The 20,516-nt window shown below is 41.1% G+C and overlaps 1 protein-coding gene across 3 annotated transcripts in view; it reads right to left on the bottom strand.

The window, feature by feature from the left end:
- KIAA1671 (KIAA1671 ortholog) overlaps positions 1-20,516 on the bottom strand; it is a 190,068-nt gene that overhangs the window by 72,954 nt on the left and 96,598 nt on the right. The window contains exon 1 of one of the 3 annotated variants that reach the window (XM_075898868.1): positions 3,411-5,173. The exons of the other annotated variants lie outside the window; for them this stretch is intronic. Within the exon in view, the coding sequence (XP_075754983.1) occupies positions 3,411-3,695 (285 nt within the window). The 5' untranslated portion in view covers positions 3,696-5,173. Of the gene's footprint in view, positions 1-3,410; positions 5,174-20,516 lie in introns of those variants that run through there. 3 annotated transcript variants of the gene reach the window in all.

The raw sequence follows: 20,516 nt of genomic DNA, 5'->3' as shown, positions 1-20,516 counted from the left end.
CGCCGCTTCATTTACATCAAAATGGCCGCCGCATTGTGCTGATCAACTGTTTGGCAGCACATCAGGGCAGTCTGGATGCGCCATGGTCGACAAGGGAAGCCTTTGTTGACTGCGCCGGTAAACCTCATTTCACGAGGCATACCAGAGCGGTCAACAAAGGCTTCCTTTGTCGACCATGGTGTGTCCAGACTGCCCCGATACGCCGCCAAACAGCTGATCGGCACAGTGCTGTGGCCATTTTTATGTAAATGAAGCGGCAATTATTTAAATCGCCGCTTCATTTTCCTATGTCTAGTAAACGCATCTACATGGCTCCGTCGACAGAGCCATGTAGTCTAGACATACCCAAAGACATTAACTGGATGGGCTATTATAGTTAACACCCAAATGACATCAAAAGCAAAGTATGGACATTTTCAGCCCATTTGATTAACCTCAATAGTACCAATACTATTGACAGGTTTTTCTTGCTCCCCCTCTCCCTTCTTTTTCTATTATTTATCGTGAGGTTCCCCCTTTTTTTTTCTACTCTCATCTGAAGAAGCGGTGTTGCTCATGAAAGCTCATGATAATATATATGTATATTGTTAGTCTCTAAGGTGCTACAGGACAACTCATTTTTATACTAGTGAACAGTTAGCCCCCAAACTAGCAAACAAAACCTTCTCTTCGCTGTCATTTGAAAGAACACCAAAAAAGTATTAACAGCAAACTTACACATTATAAAAATGATTACAAACTAATTTAAGATGGATGATGACGTTTTAATTACTATTTAATAACAATGCATAACTGAGTACATGATGTTACTAAAACAAATCCCAATTTCAGCACAAGTCAGAAAGGCAACATTGCTGTGAAAGTATTGCCAGATCATACTCCAGGATGTAGTTTTAAAAATTGCTTTAGGAGGACAACAAATAAAATTAAGCTTCTACTAAGCCCCTGTATTCCTAGGCTATTTTGGTTAAATTGCACCATAATACAAGGCCTCACTCCTTGAGCATTTGCACAAGTGTTAACTTTGAAAATATTGATTTTATTTCAGTTAAACTACTTTTACACTTAAACACATGCATAAATGTTTATAGGAATCAGATTTCATGTGGTTCTAGTGCCTGCATGAACCATAAAGGCCTCCCTACCTTTCAAGATTTTCTACAGTGGGAAGTTCTGATGTTTAAAAGTCTCAAAGGGGTATTCAGGTTAGTCTGTAACTTAAAAATATGTGTGGTCCTGTCACACCTTCGAGATATATATGTATATGTGTGTGTACACACACATGCAGTCACAGACACAGACAGACACACATATATGTTAGTCTCTATAGAGCTATAGGGCTACTCATTGTTTTTTTAAGTTCTGATGTGTCTGTTCTGAACAAACTGTTAAGCAATAAGCAGACTCCATTCCTTTCTATTTCTGAAATCATATATTTTGTAAGCATATGTTTTGTTTCTCACTTTGACAACTCTAATTGTTTAGTGTCACAATTTCCCATGAGCTGCTTCTCTCCCCCCACAATACTTTGAAACAAAACTTGCCTTCTTCCTGTTTTTCTACTTCTTTGACAACACATCTTTTTCAATTTTTTTAGCTCAGCTGCCAAACAGTATGTGAACAACAAGTCAGGTCAATAAAGTGTTTTAGGTGTTATTGAAATATTAGCAGGATCATGTGTGCAGATACCACACCTTTTTGAAGAATGTGTGCCTTATATAAAGCATACAATGAATAAATCCTAATTAGCCTCATCAAAACTATCCATGCCTCCAGGCTTTAAAAAGACTTACTGCTAAAAAATTAACACGTTCACATGATTGAGCCATTCACAGTTTACGTAGCCTACAGTGGGGAACCTCAGGCCCTGGGGCTGGATGCAGTCACCCGCTTACCTGGATCAGGCTCCCAAGCCCCTCCCAGTAGGGGCTGGAGCACTCAAAACCTGGGCCCCCAAGGCTCTGCTGTGCGAGGAAAATATGAGGAGTGTCTTTCTCTTCAACTGGGGATGGGAGGGAGGGAGGGAGAGCATCCGTGAGAGTTTGTTTTTGGGTTTGTTTGGGTTTTTTTATTTCTTACTTGCATGTGGCCCCCAAATGATTTTTCTGAACGGCCCCTAACCCCAAAAAAGTTCCCCATCCCTAATGTAGGTACTAGAAATCAAAGGCTTGATCCTGTTTCTTTTGAAACCCAGGAAAAACTTCTTTCCTTTCAATGGTGCAAAAGCAAGCCATAAATCAAGTCTGCTTTATAATTTGTTGAACTAGTCTTTAAATGTTTGTAGCCATTTATTAAATTCCTTCCCAATGAAATAGACACGTGTAAGAGAGGCTTGGCTCATTTAACAATCAGAATGAGCTGGGTGTTTACCTTTTCTTTTAGTTCACTAGGAAAACTGCAGTTGAAGCTCCCTAAAAAATTGAAGCTTTACAATGCATTTCATATGATACAGATTATTAACTACAAAGGTTTTTTAAGCCAAACATTTATGGGGATTGGTTAACTAAGTCTGGAAAAATCTGCCAGGTATGGTCACCAAACCCCTTCAGAGTGTTCTCAAACTGAGCTTTTAGTTGGCCCGAGGGATTTTTACCATCATGCATGCATTAAAAACTCTTCCCTATGCAACGTGCAGTTCTCTTATTTTGTTATGTTAGGTTATTTAACAAGAAAGTGTGTGTTTTTACAAAGATAACTCCCTGAAAGAAAAAGTCTTTTAATCAAAACATGATTCCTCACAGCCCAAAATCAAAGTGTATGGAGAGCAAGCCAGACCATCCTCACACACTCTCATTAAATTATACTCTGGTTAGTGTTCCACCAGGCCTGAACACATTCCAGCCAGGAGCAAACATACTGTACCTCTTAATCAAATATTAATTATGTAAGAATACACAAGCTTTAGTCCTTTCTTGGACAATATTACTGGTTTACTTTTAGCTGCAAAGTAACAACTTTGATTCTTTTAATCAGTCTACATTTATTTCACGTAGAACGTTAGTATTAAAAATGAAAAGAACAAATGATACACCAAGTAAAAATTACATTGTACAAATATGGTTCTCCAACTGCATACCAAATGCAAAGCAGCTTCAGACTAACTTTTGCCAGTTACAGACTAGATATTTGGCCTGTGTTAGTTTTAAGAGCACCAAAAGTTAGATTCTGTTAAAAACTTGTGTAAATTAACTTTGACCAGTGAGAGTTAGTGGAAATTTCTATTTGCACTAAGAAAAAAAAGCCCAGCGCATTTACAAGCCCAGCGCATTACGTGCGCTTTGGAAGATATTTTTAAACAGAAAAACTGACATGACACAGATCAGCGTTCCTGGCCAAAAGGCTGCAGTGAAATAATTCTTTAATCTTTAAGTTATCTATCAGTGGAGAACTAAAAAGAGGGCATTGCTTACACGGTCTGGTGGCTCTGAACTGGCTTGCCTCTTCCTCAGGGAGGAGAACCTCTGCTGACTTCGCACTGAAAACCTTCGAAAGGATTCTCTGCTCCGGGACGCGAAGTGCCTGAAGGAGGAGGTTCGCTTGAAGGGAGTTCTGCTTCCACCCTCCCCACTAGTCCGTTCATGAGCAACTGCAGTTGTGACTAAATTTAGTGCCTCCTGTAAGGATCTACGCATTGTCCCCATCCACTGGGTCATGTGAGTTTGTGCCACTGTCAGTTTGTCTCCAAGATAATCCATTGTTCCAGGGGGAAGAAGAGGGGATCGATATTCAATGTCAATTTAATCTGTTTAATTCTCTGTCTCCTTTACAGCAGTGATTGTGTTTTGGCAAAAAACAATCTATAAAATATTTTCTACAGAGTCTAGTATAAATAAATAGCACTAGACTAAGATATTAACGTCAGTATTTTTAAATAACAGAAGATGTGTATGGTGGAGGTTGGTATTTCTCACAAAAGAAATAAAATGTAATTTCTTAGTATTTACAAATCAGATGTCCAATTAACCAAAGAGCCTCATAAAAATAAAATGGATTTGCATCTGTCATGTAAAAAAAAAAAAAAGAACATTAAGATTAACTTCTGAACACAGTTACTTGAAAACAGTTTGTCTATTTACAAGAATAGAATTGTTCTCTTACTTTCTCACTGCAGAACAGGAAAAAATAGCTCCTTCTAAAGCCAAGACCTATGCATATTTTTAATATTAGAATTCTAGAAGTAGTGTTATTCTTCTGGCCTGCAGGTTTTCAGGCAACAATATAGCTCACGGAGTTCTGATGCTTCCACGCAATCCATTCACTGGACAAAGCGATAAAGTCTTCTGATCAATAAATCCAGGTCTTTTACTATGCAGCCAGTTATAAGTGATCATAGAATCCCCTTCTCACAAGTCACACAAACCTCAGAACCATGTTAGGAGATTTTCATTTCAGGAGGCACACAAATCCCAAGATAGTAAAGCAAAATGAAGCTGAAGGGGAACTGTGTTAAATCTGCTGCCTTCAAGACTGGACTTGCTGGTTGCTCAGAGCCTGCCAAAAGATCTTCTGAATGACATCAGCTTTCCTCTTGGAAAGGGGGGGCCCCCTCAAAACTGAGGTATGTAGCAGACAATGATAAACTGCTGTACAAGTGGAAAGACTTTCTTCAGCCCCTCACAAGTCCTTACACACTGTCACTCCTCTATCTGTACTCTTAAAGATGCTGCTGGCTAGCACTGCTGCCTGTAAGTCCATCTGAATCTTACAAATCAAGAGCCTGCCATGCTCTTAGTTCTTCTTGAGTAAGGCTCGAGAACCTTTAAGCAGATGAAAAATTGCTGCTGCCTTTGGGATCCTATTCTGTTCACTCGGTTCCTTCCCTTTCTCTCCTCCTCCTCTACAGAAAAAACAATGAGCTAGGTGAAACAGCCGCAGAGGTCTGCCTAAGGAAGGATCTGGGCTGGGCTTTAATATAGTACAGGCAGGATTGCCATGGCAACCAAGGGAACAGCATCTGCCTGCTGCCTGGGCAGGCAGGAGAGTTGAACAGATCTATTGGAATGATTCATAGTTTGCATATGTCACGTGTACTTACTGATTTTTAACCCTTCCCTAGAACAGAGACAGAAACATCTCCATGAATGGAAATTTTAGCAACTCTGCAGAGACACTACTGTACATTAAAAAGCAGCACCCTAGCTGCAGACAGCTATAAATAGAGCTCACATTATAAATGCAGACACTGTAAATTTAAAGAATTCTAGCATATTAGCCACACACTATTTTTGTTTACAAATATTAACTTTTTTTGCTCAATGACCTTTCTTTTAATATGAAACATTAAGATAATATGATTAACCCAGGTATCAATGAAAAGCTTCAAAGATTAACTGGTTTATCGTTCTCTATATGAATTAGATGCAAAATGTGTTTAGTTAGTTATTTTAACTGATACACAATTTTCTGTTCTTAGACAAAAACAAAGTCTCCCTGTTTGACACACATATACTTTTGAAGATACTCAAAAATCCTGACATTAAAGGAAGTATGACCTTTAAATCTGTATTATCTGTACTAGTGTCAGTTCCAAGATGCTAGAAAATGCAATTCAAGGAAACACTAGATTCCACTTTCAAACAAAACAAGAAGTACCAAACAAAAATCTAGTGACTTTTTTGGACAGCAGAGTCCTTGGATGTTTGAGGTAGGCTGTCATGTGTGTGCTAATTTCCAGTGTTTTGCCAGAAAAAAAATTGCAAGACCATAAGAGATATGGGATTGAAAGACATGGGATAAGTTTTGCCAGATGTATGTGAAATAGTCCCAATTGGTCCATGTTAATGTTTTATCTGTGTTTATTTTGAAATGCTAATTATGACAGCATGTGACATTGATAAGTCAAATGTTTATTGCTCAGGATGGAAATTCTGGAAATAATTAGTTCAAAAGGGCTGCCGAAATAACTATGCATAAGGAATACTCAGTTTCACCGACTGAACAAACTACATGTCTAAGGCCATTAAAGTTAAGACTATGACTGAATTCACCATGAAAAGGAAAAGTGCAAGTGTTAAGACCAGCAATGGATGTTAATATTTCCTTGTAATTAGTTTCTACCACAAACTCATTTTACTTAACCCCTCCCTCTCTCTGTATCTCTGGTACAGTCCATCCAGGAAGATTATGAAATACATATTTAACTGATAAAACAAGGAGTTTCTATATATTTTCCTGACACAGCTTCTAGTGGGCTGTTTCACAATGAAAGAAAAATACTATTTAGATTTTTGTAAGGAAAAACAAAATGTAACACAGTGCACCAAAAGGAACCAATGTGACTTATTCGGAGACAACAGTATTTGTCCTTCAAAACACATATTATTGGGATTGCATTTCATCATATCGCTTGCATCCAGCCATGTCAGCCTATTTCTCATCTTAAACCTGTGCATCACAGGTATTTTTCACAATACATTGATGATGTAATTACAGCTAAACTAAATACTAACTAAATGCCCCAGCAAGGATGTGTGTATGAGCATTCGGGGAAGGGGGGAAATCAATGCTCTTGAATGAACTCACAAAAAAGTAATAAAAGGCAAAAACATCCAAGTGGGTAAACATTTTTCACCAAGCAACTACACTATATTTAACTTCTAAGTCCTCAATCTCAAAAGAAACCTGCACAATTTCAAAAGATGAGCCTGCAACCAATATTCACTCTAATGTTTTTCCATCCATCTGTTGAATGAATTTTGTTATGTGCACTGAGGCATGTGCAGATGTGCACCACCAATAGAAACTCATGCTGCCCACCATGGACACACTCTGCTAATCAGCTGGGGGGCATCTGAATCTCGTGGGAGTGACCATCCAAGCGCTCAACTTATAGAGAACAATGCCTGGGAGCTCAAACTGATAATTTTCATGGATACTAAAAAATCACTGACTGAACTGAGGCATTGAATTTATGATTTATTACAACAATCTGTAATTTACTAAACCCTCAGTTTTTCCCCCAGTCCATGAATGGAGAGATGTTAACAGGACACTTCTCACTGAATGGTCACTTGCCATATCTTTTAACTACTTATGCTAAAACCCTCTGTTCTTAAAGGGCTGCCAACCCTCCCAGTTTTTCTGCAAGTCTCCTGGAATGGGCTAGATCTCCCAGAGGCAACTGAAGCCAATATGTGTGTGTTTAGCCTGTTAACAGTCCAGCGACACAGCAGGGATAAGACAGGCTCCCTGCCTTCCCTGCTCCAAGCTGATCTCGGAAGCGACTGGCACGTACCTGTGGTGGTGAAGCCCTAGAAGCAGGGGTGGGAGAAAAGATCACTGCATGATGCCCTCATCCCAAGGGCTCACTTGGCAGCTGCCGCTGGCTAGGAGCTGTGGTCCATGGGACCACTGTATTCATAAAGTGTTGGAAATCTCCTAGTTCTCTAAGAGCCACTGTCAGAGGGATGTGATAGTTCCTTTCAGGATCCACCCGAGGTAAGCACCACCCAACCAAAGCCTGCAACATACACACCAAACCTGTGCCCCAACCAGAGCCTGCACTTCCATGCCCCTTAGCTTCTCTTGCACCGTAACTCCCTCAAAAGCCCACATCTTTTCTGCACCCTAACTCCTTGCCCCATCACCATTTGCATTCCAGAAACAAACTTTTCCCCAGAGCCTACAACACCTAGCCCAGTATTAACTGCCATTTTCAACAAATGAAAACTCTTCTGCCTTATTCCCAGCTTCTGGAAGTAGTCCATGATGATGCCCATCTACAAGAAAGGCCAATAAGATGACTCCCCAGCAATCAGGGACTCATCTCTTTTCTGTCCTACTACAAATTGTATGCCAATGATGGACATCACAGTGGCCTTCAAGAACTGCCACTTTTCTTAACCTGTGTATTAACTACATTTTTACATTAGCTTTAATAAATATCGGCATCATGAAATGTTATTCTTATTGTATGAGTGAAGAGCAGCAGGACTGTACTTAGCACACTGAATGAGTGGGTCAGTCTCACTGCTTAATTTATGCTAGGACTTGCCAGGGTAGCTCTGGCACCTAGGCTTGGCCATTCATAGCTTTGGGACCTATGGGCTTGCCACGTTAGTTATGATGGTAACAAAGTTGCTTGAGCCCCAACACCTCTTTCATTACAAATTAAGCACCTGTCATCCTCAACTGAACGGCACTCCCTAAGCAGGTGGTTTGAATGCCTGAACCTAGTGAAGAGAGAAAAACAGGGGGACAGGTGTGTGTTTGGTGGTGTGGGCTCTTCCTAAGAGTCACAAGCACTATTTCACCTGCCACTCTCCTATTTAGAGATAGAACTGATTAGGCTGTACTTAACATTTTTTATTTTAAGTGACCACCTGAACTGAATCTTCTGATAACCAGGTTGCAGTGCTTACACCTCCTATGGAATAGTGTTTCTGTGGAAGAGACAGTCCAGCCTGCACTAGCAGCAAGGTTCCCCCAACTCAGAACTGTAATCACAGTGTTGGGTGGAACTTAGAGACCGAATTGTGATGGTGCAGGTCCACTGGCAACAGTGTAGTAGGGTGAATGGCGGCACAGCAAACAGCAGCCATCAGAACATGTGTTTGCTGGATTATGCTTAGTGACTTTACTCCAGTGAACACACTATTAGTCATATTAGTGTACTACTCCCACATCTCCAAAAATTAATTATTATCCATACAACTAGGTGTTGACAGTAAGTTGTCTCAGAACAAGCAATTGAAGCAGTTCTAGCTTGCCTATAAAAAGACTTTTAAAGTATATCCATAACTGTTTCCAAAGCTCTAGAATTCATTTTGGATGTTAGCTGTACAGCTGGTAGTGTGTAGGTCTGCACTGCTATTAAATAAGCTTTAAAAAAATTAAGATTCACCAAACTCAGACAGGGTATATTAAAGATATTACAGTGAATCATCTCAGGCCAATAATTAAAATGTGATGTTAGCTATCCATTTGTGATAGATTTTAATTTCCTTGGATGTTATCTGGAGAATATCCTCATTAGTGGAAAAGAAACATGCACGTTAGTGCTCGTTCGTACCTTAGTAGTTACCTGAAAGTACTTTACAAGCTCATAAAAGCTCAACATGTTTCCTCTAAGTATTAGGTGTTTCCACTGTTTTCATTATGGAAGCACCATTTTTACAAGATTCTCTCCCTAGAAACAAAAAGCAGAGAACCTCTTTGTCCTGTTTTATATAAAAAAGTATTAGCTTTGCCAGTGTTTAGTGCACAGAACATAATGGTCACATTTAACCATTTCAGGACACCTCCATAATGTATGCTATCATCATTACTTATGAGAATGCTTACTAGCTTATTAGACTTAGTTAAAAATAGTGGGTGTACAAGACAAGCTATTCCTATCTATAAAGAAACATATACAGTGAGAATGAAACAGCATTCTTTTAATAGAGTGGTACTCTGAAACTGTGGAAATAGTTTGCAGAACTGAAGTAAGAGCAGTATCTTTTTGCTGCTTTAAAGATGAGAAAAATTAATTCAAACTCAAGCAGCAGATGAAACACAAAGTATACTCTCTGCTTGTGTTTAAATTTAAAAATTAAATGCATGATTTGTAGTTGAGTTCATGGTTTCTGTCCTCCTCCCTGCATCGTATTTATTTTTACCAGTAAAGAGAAGCAATGAGGACTAATGCAGGCAGATCAGATGAACAAGGATTTCAATATCTGAATAAATATGACTCTGGCTGGACCATTCTAGTGACATTTAACCTATAATGCACTATATGAGGTGGAAGAAAAATACCTTCCTCAGAAACATCTGCCATTTGCCACTGTCAGCACCAGGACTGATCCTTGCAATGTATATCTTCCTACATGGCTTACTTTCCCTTCCCATTCTAGTTAATAAGAAGATGTAGCTGATCTTGAAAGGACTCCACTACAGCAGCCAACCAAAATGAAGAAGGCTTCAAAGATGTGAGGGTACGTCTAGACTACATGCCTCTGGCAACAGAGGCATGTAGATTAGACTACCCGGCATAGGAAAATGAAGCGGCAATTTAAATAATCGCCGCTTCATTTAAATTTACATGGCTGCCGCGCTGAGCCGATCAGCTGTTTGTCGGCTCAGCGCGGTAGTCTGGACGTTCTGCGGTCAACATCAAAGGCATTTGTCGACCTCCCAGGTATGCCTCATGCTCAGCGTGGCAGCCATGTAAATTTAAATGAAGCAGCGATTATTTAAATCGCCGCTTCATTTTCCTATGCCGGGTAGTCTAATCTACATGCCTCTGTTGCCAGAGGTATGTAGTCTAGACGTACCCTAAGTGAAGAATATTCTGAAAGCTGTGATTTTCCGTACAGGAAGAGGCATGAATAACCATTTAAGTTTTGAAAAACACTGATCCAAGTAAATATGTCAGATGTGCAGGAAGAACACAGGTCATTATTAAAAACAGAGTTTAAAGAGACAATGGAAAATGCCTTCACAGTAAAGCTAATACATGGAATTAATTATGAGAATGGCATACTATAAAAGTGTGCTGATACTGAAGGGATTTTCCAAACATGGAAGAGATATGTTAATATGCTTATACTGATTCAGGGCCTACCAAAATATGTTGTGCTAGCAAATCTTTACGTGTGCTTCTAAATTCAGGTCAAGACATTGCTTTCGTTACAGTCATACTTCGTTTACTTTTCCTGTGGTCAATCTACACAGTCTTCCTCTAAAGCTTTTTCTCTGAAGTACACTTGCCACTCTATAAATCTCTGAGAAAGTCAACCCTCCAGTCTCCAAACAATTCACTCTAGAAATCTCTTTAACTAAGTAAGGAGTTGTTCCAAAACAAGAAGTACTGCACAAGATGATTTTCGTCCCTTGAAAAAAAAATACAAGTGATTATCTCATGCTGCAATCACCCTGGATTTGTCAAGGGTCTTCAATGCCAGAAAACACTTCCCAGGAGCATGCATGTCTATATAGCACAGTATGACTAATTAGCACAGTAGTGTTAGTGATTCCATTATTTAGACATTGTTGGATACCCATTTTTCTTTTATTAACATTTATTCCACCTACAACTCCAAATATCACTGTGTACAAAGAAATAACAGTCTCCACTTTTTCAACTCACTGTGCAAACAAAATTCTAGATATTTAAATATTTTTCCAAAAGCTGCTTTCAACTTTCAGTTCTTGCTTCACAAACCTTCAACTATGGGCAATTATGTTAATACTAACATAGAGTTGGAAGGTCAGATTAGAACAGGCCTGTGCACAGCACAGTGTGCAATGAAACATAACAAAAATATAAAACCTCAGTGGCTAGTGAAACTCATATACTCAGCTTTTGAAGCATGTGTAAAAATAGGGCCAGAACTAAAACCATGCCCCTGCTGTTTCCCCGGTCATGACCCAGAATTTCATCATCAGCTCTCTAAGTTAAATAAACAGCAGTGGCTAAACAATTAATTTATTAATTATCTACAGTTGAAGCACTTTCCAAGGTATTAGATTGTCTCCAAACCTCAATATTGTGCTGAAATACTGGCAAAGACCAGTTTCATCTTGACTCTGGTTTGTTTCTTTGACTACATTATACTGTGACTCCAGAACTGTGCAAGACCCACATCTGTCCTTGTAAGGTTGCAGTGACAGACTTTACAGCACAGCTCCTTGTTCACTTTGTGTTTGGCACACACTACAGCAAGTTTGTTTTATATGCATCAAACTCCTAAATTAATAGATATTTTGAAAAATTTAAAACACAACAAATAATTTAGTAGCACTTTAAAGACTAATGAAACGTGTAGATTGTATCATGAGCTTTCATGGGCACAACCCTTTTCTTCAGAAATGACCCTTATTTTTGGTGCTCTGCTTTTCATGACTACAAGATACTTTGCACTCTGCATTTACAAAAGCACTGTGAAGATGTTATTGACCCAGATTAGATTTAATAAGATTAACATCCCATATTGTTAATATTTGTCTTTTATCAGTTATATGAATTAAAAGTTACTTCAGTATCTCACAAAATAAGAATCCAGATGTTTTAGAAACATTCCAGTGTCCTGCTATTTGTGAACAGATCTCCTTTCCCGACTCATTTTTATTTGTTATTCCTCATGGCTGTCTGGCCACTAATCCTAGGACATTTACACGCGTGGGACTTTCACAACACTGAAACCTGAAAAATTGCAAGAATTGCTGGAGAAACAGTTCAAGAGTTTTTTTTTTTCAGTCCACAAGGAAAGGTCTAAATTGCTTTTTAAGAAGTCTAAACAAAAGTAGGTTAATCTACTATTTATTTGAGTTTGTGCATCTGTGTGTCTGTCCATCCATGAGTCTGCTTGTTCAAGAACTTCTCCTAAATGGTAAGAACTAGGCCCACTAAATTTGTTAGGCAGCTTCCTCTTATCATAACTTAAAATAAGGCCAAGGTTTGGTTGACAGGATAACAGGATATGCCTGGAATGTGACTGTTTCTTATCAAACAGAAAGTGAGGGGTGAAATAGTAAAGACAGTAATACTCATGAATGAACACACGGTGGCAGCAAGCACAGGGGATAATTATACCCCAGAATGACCACAGGAAGGGAGGGGGGGGAGGAGCAAGCACCTCAGTTCCAGGGAGCAGTTGGTGGGCAAGTGGGCTGCATGGTCCCTGCCACCTGCAAGGAGCAGTCAATTGATGCTCCCACCCCCCACACTTAAATTCCACATCCACTCTCCTGAGCCCCCAATATGTCCTAATCTTCTGCCCTGACTTCTGCACCTCCACCCCATGCCTTGAGCCTCTCCTGCACTACCCACATCTGAACTTCATGCCCTGAGCCCCCCACATCCTCAAATTCCTGCCGACACCTTCACCCCCAACACCCTCAGCCCCTTGCCCTGAAGAACCCCAGTAATGTTTAAAAACGAGGGCCTGTGGCCAATGTGATTGTTTTTCTTATCAAATGAATTATTAATATTTCTTTAGAATTATTAAGATCTCTTATTAAATTTTAATTCTGTTTTCCTTCAACCTGAGAGGTTACAAAAATCAGCATCACTGTGTAGAAGTCTCAGAACCCTTTAGAGTTAGGGGAAGCTATTTTGGCCAAGCTAAGTATACCATATTTTACTAACTTCAGAAGGGTAGCTGAGTTAGTCTGTAACAGGAAAAATTAAAAAACTAACAAATAGTCTAGTAGCACTTTAAAGCCTAACAAAACGTGTAGATGGTATCATGAGCTTTCGTGGGAACAGCCCACTTCTTTTACTAGGCTATGGGTGCCAGTAATATTAATGTCTCCAAATGTTGGGACTGATGAGGAGTGAGGCTTTCTGCAAAATTACAGAAGTTCTCACTATAGCCAACACCACAATATCTGAGGTGCCTCCATGATTTGCATAGGATGACTCACTAAGGGAATAAAGGTTTTATCTTCACTGATCAATGTAGCAATACTGTCTGCAAGTAGCTGCTCTGTTAAAGTTGGCCAAGCTACACTTAGGCCCAAGCAATTAAAACATACTAGAAGTATTGTCTATGATCCTGAACTTTCAAGATTCTGCACTTGTCTATTTACTTTTTCCAGGTAGAAATCTTGACTCTTTTGCAACGTCCCAAGTTATACTGACAAAAAAGAGCAATTTCACTTGCCTTCCTATCAGGACTAATTTCTGTGGGGTTTTGCTCCCTGTGTTTGTCCTATCTTCAGTTGTTTACAGTCTCTGGCTCATCCAGACACCAAGGAGTCCACAAAACTTTGGAATAGCCAAAAGCTAGATCTTTTATGTAATGCAACAAATACTAACATAGACAACACAGGACACATATCAAATTATTTTTGTTTACCTCCTCATCTACAGTTGTAGCATAAAACAATGCCTGCTCAAAAAAGGCCAAGGAGTAGAACAGTCATGGTGTTTTCAGGTCAGAAATAGAGGGCAAGGACTTTGTTCAGCACTTGCCTGCAAAGGAATCTCTTGTGTAAACTGAAACATTAGTTATCTCTGGTAATGTTTAAACAAAATGCTTGTTTTTTATTTCTATTTAGTTTCCTGTTGAAATTGAAGATTTCAGAATTGCATTTTTTGTTTTCGTTGGTGCCCATTTGCCACATTTTAAATACAGCTTTATTTTCCTTAAAATGGAAAAAAGAAGCTATATATGCTGCACAAATGCACCTACATTTTATTTTATTTTATTTGGTACTCAATTACAAAACACAGGCAGCATCTTATATTGATGGCTCTGGTTTTCCTCCCCAATGTAGTTTGTATGGTTTTTATTAGTACTACTTGTACAGATAGCCAGCATCTAAGTGACCAGTGAATGAGGAGAGCGTGCTGGCAACAAGATATGAATCAATGTTCAGAAATCTTGCACTTCTATACATTCATACAAATAAATAGCTGAAAAGGAAAGGTAGGAAAATATTTTTATAAAAAACTAGCTCTTTCTAATATTACAATATTTTTAAAAAGGTATTTTGAGGACTGCATGGCAAAGAGAATATAATAGGTTTTAGAGTGATCATGATAAAGCTTTTCAAAAGGTACAGGAAATGTCTTATTTAAAAACAAACAGCAGTAGCTTACACTCAAATACTTTAAAATGTTTACCCAGATTACTAGAATGCATTTGCCTCTAACACTTGAGACAGCCTGCATACTGAACCTTTCATCCCCAATCTCACCCCAGAGCAAAGATTTAAATGAAGAAAACAAAAACAAAAACTTAGTTAAGGACCTGAACAATGCTGAGAATCTTCTAGTAGCAATTAAAAAAAGAAAGGAAAGGAACAGCAACACTCCACAGTTCATAATGAGAATCACTATTAGTCACAATAAGATTAACAGTTAAGAATATCAATAGTTAAAATGATCACAGGTACAGGCAGTCCCCGGGTTACATACAAGATAGGGACTGTAGGTTTGTTCTTAAGTTGAATCTGTATGTAAGTCGGAACTGGTACATATTGTAGGGGAAACTCTAGCCAAACATTTCTCCAGAGCTCAGTTTTATTCTCCCACACCTCACTTCCCTCAGTCCTTTATTCTCAAGCTGAGGTGTCTGTTGAGAAAAGCCGCTCCGCGTCTCCCTGGTCTGCTGGAGGGGGTGGGAGGGGAGCGTGCTAGCTTCGCGTCTCCCTGGTCTGCTGGGGGGAAGCAGCTAGTGCGGGGTTACCTCACCCCGTTTGTAAGTAGGGATCAGATGTAAGTCGGATTCATGTAACCCAGGGACTGCCTGTATAGCCATTGTAGTCTGTTGTTTAAAAAACTTAAAAGTTGAGTGGTCCTGTAGCACCTTAAAGACTACCAAAAAAAAAAAAACCATAGTATCATGAGCTTTCATGGGCACAACTCATTTCTTGCTCCACTCATCTGAAGAAGTGGGGTGTGCCCATGAAAGCTCATATAATATTATGTATATTTTTGTTAGTCTGTAAGGTGCTACAGTACCACTTGTAGTTTAAGTTTTTTTAAGAGATACAATGTTAGAATTGATGAGAATGTTCAATGCACAAGCACCAGAACAACTTTGACATTTGAAGAGTTTCTACTGTGCTCTCCCTTGCCTATTCCATCTTTCCAAACAGTAATAAAAATAAGAAAACAAAGATCAGACAATAGGCCCAGCAATTCTTCCCCCCACCCACACACACAGATGTTAAAGAAATGCATGTCAGCACACATGAAATGGGATCATCTGAGTCCAGTGCTTACAAGGATACTGTCCACAACACAAAACAAACTACTATCATTGCTTATGGGCTAACTGGTGCCAAACTACATCAGTACTACAGAATTTCAGTGTCTCAGCTAGCAACTCAACACTTCATCCCGGTACTAAATTTACTTAAGACATTTTAGACTCCAGTTTCACCTACACTACATAGCTTGTAGTGACATAGGGATGGTTCTGGTTAACTAGTGGGGGCTGAGGCCACACCTGTACTTCCGCCACTCATCCTCCCTTTAATCAGTTAACCCGTTAAATGCTATGTCGCTTATAAGCTGGCTCCCCTAAGCACTGGCTCCACAGGGAGCAGGGGAGAAGTGGGGACCAGATAAGAGCCAGGAATCAGCTGATTCCAGGGACATGCTCAGTCCCAGATGCTGCAACTCTGCAACTCTGATTCCTAGCTTGAACCTGGTCCTCACTGTTGCACCTTAGCCTTTTAAATGTGTTAAGAACCCACTAGGTCCCCCTTGCTATGCACCAGCTCTTAATACATTTAAAAGGCAGAGCTGCAGCAGAGTTAGCTTCCAGGGCCAGGAGCTAACCCTGCTGGAGCTCCCACGCTTATCGACTAATCTATGGGAAATCCATCGACTAGTCGATTAGATAATTAACCTATATTTAACATCCCTAGTGTAGACATAGCCTTAGTCTCAGGGAACAGGAAGCAAAAGCACCTAGTTAAAAAGTATTTCCTAGTCAGTTATATGGTCCACTGACAGAAGGACTGGCACAAATGAAATCAAAGGTGTTTGACAATGAGCTGGGGGAGGGGAGGAAGCGGGGATAGGGGGAGAAAGACTGTAAAGGCAAACACTCAAAAGTCAGGAAACGACACAGTTAAGTTTATTTGTGCAACCGTAAGTCAGCATGCTTGGGCATATTTATGATAAGAGTCTTTAATTATATGATCACATACTATTTGACAGTTTTGGGGGTAACTAAGTTAGTCTGCTCAGAATAAACTTAAAAAACAAGCGCTACCAGTTTATTTTTTGACAGGAACTCTTATAATAAATTGCAGTTTGTACATTGTAGAGTTTTACAGCTAAAATCTCTGAAGGTTGACCACATTTGGGCAGATTTTAATGTGTTCAGTAAAAGGCACATTTCTGATACACATACCACCAAATCCCAAATTTGAAGCGCCTGCTCCAAAGCAATATTTATTTCCTAATGAATGTTAAGATTTCACCTTCAAAGATTCATGTAACCAGCTCGATCAGCACATTCCCACAGGGAAGACACCGAAAACACACATTTTGATATCTTTAATCTTAATAAAGATGGAATATAAAGATTAGCTTAGTGATAATACACTTCACATAGATATTGACAAGATGATAAAGTATTACTATTACTTTGCAAGAGGCTGCTACAGCTTGGAAGACAAAAATTCCACTACAGGCTGAAGCTCTCATATCCATGACTCTCTGGTCCAAGAGGATCATGGATGTTGCTGGACCAAAGAGCCCCAGAGGCGGAGACCAAAAGCCAGACAAAAGTCTTGTGGGGGTTGGGGAACCCTGGCTGAGCTGGCAGCAGCTGGGGAGCCCAGCCCTGAGGAGCCCCATCCCAGTGAACCCCAAAAGCGGCTGGGAACCCCTGGCAGCAGTGGGGTTGGTAGTGGCCAGGGAGCTCTGGCCCCAGCCAGAAACCCTCAGTGGCAACAAGGCTAGCAGCAGTGCAGGGGCCCTAACTTCCAGGGAGCCACACAGCCTGGAGAGGAGTCCAGGAGCACCCATCATGGTCAGGCAAACTCTCTGGTTCAAGACTATTCCAGTTCCAAGGGTGCTGGACCAGGGAGGTCCAACCTATACCATGCTTTCTCTTTCAGGTAGGTATGACACAACTCTAGCTGTAGCACAGAGAAGGCTACAGGATTAATTAGAATCAATTCATCTGTTACTGGTGGCTGGGTTGAGGAATTACAGACATTTGATGGCAGTTGTTGGGCTAATGGGCTTACTAATGAGGAGGATATAATTGAAAGGAGCTTAGAAGATGAACAGAGAGGAGAAAAAGCTGGGTAAAAGATTTCTTTCGCTGTATATTTGTCCACGGTGTATCATGTGTGGAAACTGAGAATTAAAAGGCACACCCAGTGTAAAAGAAACAGACTGTGTGTATTTGTGACTAAGCGTCCATGAAAATGGGCTAGGCAGTATGACTCAGTCAGTAGCTGAAGAAATACCCTGTGATATATGGTCAACAAAATAGTGCATATCTGCTCCTTACACGTCTAGTCCAAGAGATAAAATAGACTGCCATTTTATTGAAATAAAAGTTTGCCATACATTATTATTAATCTCTTGCCATATTTTTCATTGTCATTTTAAAAACCATTATAAAAGTATCAATATTTTTACATGGTTTAACTAACTTTCTTACAAACTGAAATCTTAATTAATCTTAAGAGTAAGAAGCTTCAATCCACATTTTTGAAAATGTAAAATTGGTGATTCTTTTAACTGGTGAATTCTCACTCACTTGAAGTCTTTAAATCAGTGATGAGCAACCATGAATAGTGAGTGGGCCTCCATCTCAGTGGACCATGATTTAAAGCAGTAGTGGGAAACCTGCAGACCATGGACCACTGGGATTCCACCTGTAGTCCATTGACCCCCTATCTGCTCCTCCCCGCTACATGCCTCTTACACACTGGGGCACTGGATTCCCACACTTCCTACATCTCCCAGGGCTTTCAGAGCGCCATGAATCTGCTGATGCACTCTCTGTTCTCACTCTTCACCCACCCTTGCAGATCTGGAACAGCTGATTCACAGTGTTCCAGTTCTGGGAGATAGGAGGAGGAGCAGGGACAGAACGCAACAGCAGATTCATGGTGCTCACAAAGTGCTGGGAGGATAGGGGAGAAGTAGGAAGTACAGAGCCCCAGTGCATCAGAGGCATGTGAAAGGAGGGGTGCAGATAAGAGGTCTGTGGGGCACAAATGGAGTGTATTAATGCTATAAATCATGATTTGAAGACTTCAGAGTTGATGGGTTTACTATAGGAGTAGGAGGCTGAGGTTCTGCAGTTTGCAATGCACAGGAAGTCAGATTAAATTACAAGGTCCCTTCTGGCCTTCAAGTATATGAGTCAATGGGCCGGAGAACAACAAATATAACCCCAAAAATATGAATTCTAAGAAAAAATATTTTTCCTAAAGTTAAAATTATTTTAAATGTCCAGGAAAATATCCCCTCTCTACATGCACTCAGACACACATACACATTTTACACCTTAGAATGCACCTTTGTTTCAGTGTAAACACTGTATGAGTGTGTAACCTTGAGACATGCTAAAAATATACAATAGTATCTTGAATTATTTAAGATTATGAACATTCAGTACTACCCTTCCATCTAAGCTGGGGAGCGGATAGGTGAATCTGCTAAGTCTTTTGAGCATATGGTAAATATATTTATATCAAAATCTGTAAACTGCAGTAAAGATCTCGAAAGAAATAGGTTTATTAGTCTAGTCTGACTGCAAATTATGATAACTCATTGCATTTCAGATTTAGGCTTGCCAGGTGTCCGGTTTTGAACCAAACAGTCCAGTACAGGCAGTCCCCGACTTATGTGGATCCGACTTATGTCGGATCCGCAGTTACGAATGGGGCTTTTCTCGCCCCGGAGGACACGGACTGCAGGACCTTGCGGTCCCGCCGCCCGTGTACTCAGGGGCGAGAAAAGCTGCTCCGCATCTCCCTGGTCTGCAGACCAGGAAGATGCAGAGCAAAGCCGCGGAGGGGCTCGGGAAGCAGAGCAGCCCAGGCGCGCTTGGGCTGTCCCGCTGCCGGCTTCCCCCAAGGCTTTGCAAAGCCGCGGAGGGGCTCGGGCAGCCAGACAGCCCAGGCACGCTTGGGCTGTCCCGCTGCCGGCTTCCCCCGAGGCTTTGCAAAGCCTCGGGGGAAGCTGGCAGCGGGACAGCCCAAGCAAGCCTGGGCTGCCCCAGCCCCTCCGCGGCTTTGCTCCTCGTCTTCCTGGAGACCCCCCAGCAGACTAGGGAGACACGGAGCAAAGCTGGGGAGGATGCGGGCGGGACCGCGGCGCATCTCCGCGGTCCTGCCGTACGGGTTTCCCTGGTGTGCTGGGGGGTGCAGTTAGTGCACCCCCCAGCAGACCAGGCTTTTCTCGCCTGGGGTAGAGCAGCTGCGACTGCTGGGTTGGTCCTGCAGCGCCGCTCCTCGGCGCTACTGGACCAACCGGGCAGCACCCCAGCTGCTCTTCCCCAGGTGTCCCCAAGTCAGCCGCTGCTTAAACTGATCAGCGGCTGACTACAGGAAGCCCAAGGCAGAGTTGCTCTGCCCCGGGCTTCCTGGAATCAGCCGCTGATCAGTTTCAGCCGCGGCTGACTTGGGGACACCTGGGGCAGAGCAGCTGGGGTGCTGCCCGGTTGGTCCCCGCAGCGCCGCCCCTGCGGGGACCTACCCGGCAGCGCCCCAGCTGCTCTGTCCTAGGGGTCCAGATTCAGCTGCTGTTGAAACTGATCAGCGGCTGATTCCAGGCAGCCCAGGGCAGAGCAACTCTGCCTCAGGCTTCCTGTAGTCAGCCGCTGGTCAGTTTCAGCAGCGGCTGAATCTGGAAGCCAGTTCCGACTTACATACAAATTCAACTTAAGAACAAACCTACAGTCCCTATCTTGTACGTAACCCGGGGACTGCCTGTATTTGAGCTTTCTGTTCGGGAAACAAATTGAGAAAATATAAAATAAGAAAATAGAAATGTTCAGTATTTTCTAAATAAGATGTAATGTAGATTGTGATGTAATGTCAAGTCTGTCCAGTATTTTTGTTGAAACCATCTGGCAACCCAAGTCAGACTGGTTAAATCT

Source organism: Pelodiscus sinensis, chromosome 15, assembly GCF_049634645.1.
Source record: "Pelodiscus sinensis isolate JC-2024 chromosome 15, ASM4963464v1, whole genome shotgun sequence".
Lineage (NCBI taxonomy): Eukaryota > Metazoa > Chordata > Testudines > Trionychidae > Pelodiscus > Pelodiscus sinensis.
This window is presented reverse-complemented; position numbering and strand designations above follow the sequence as displayed.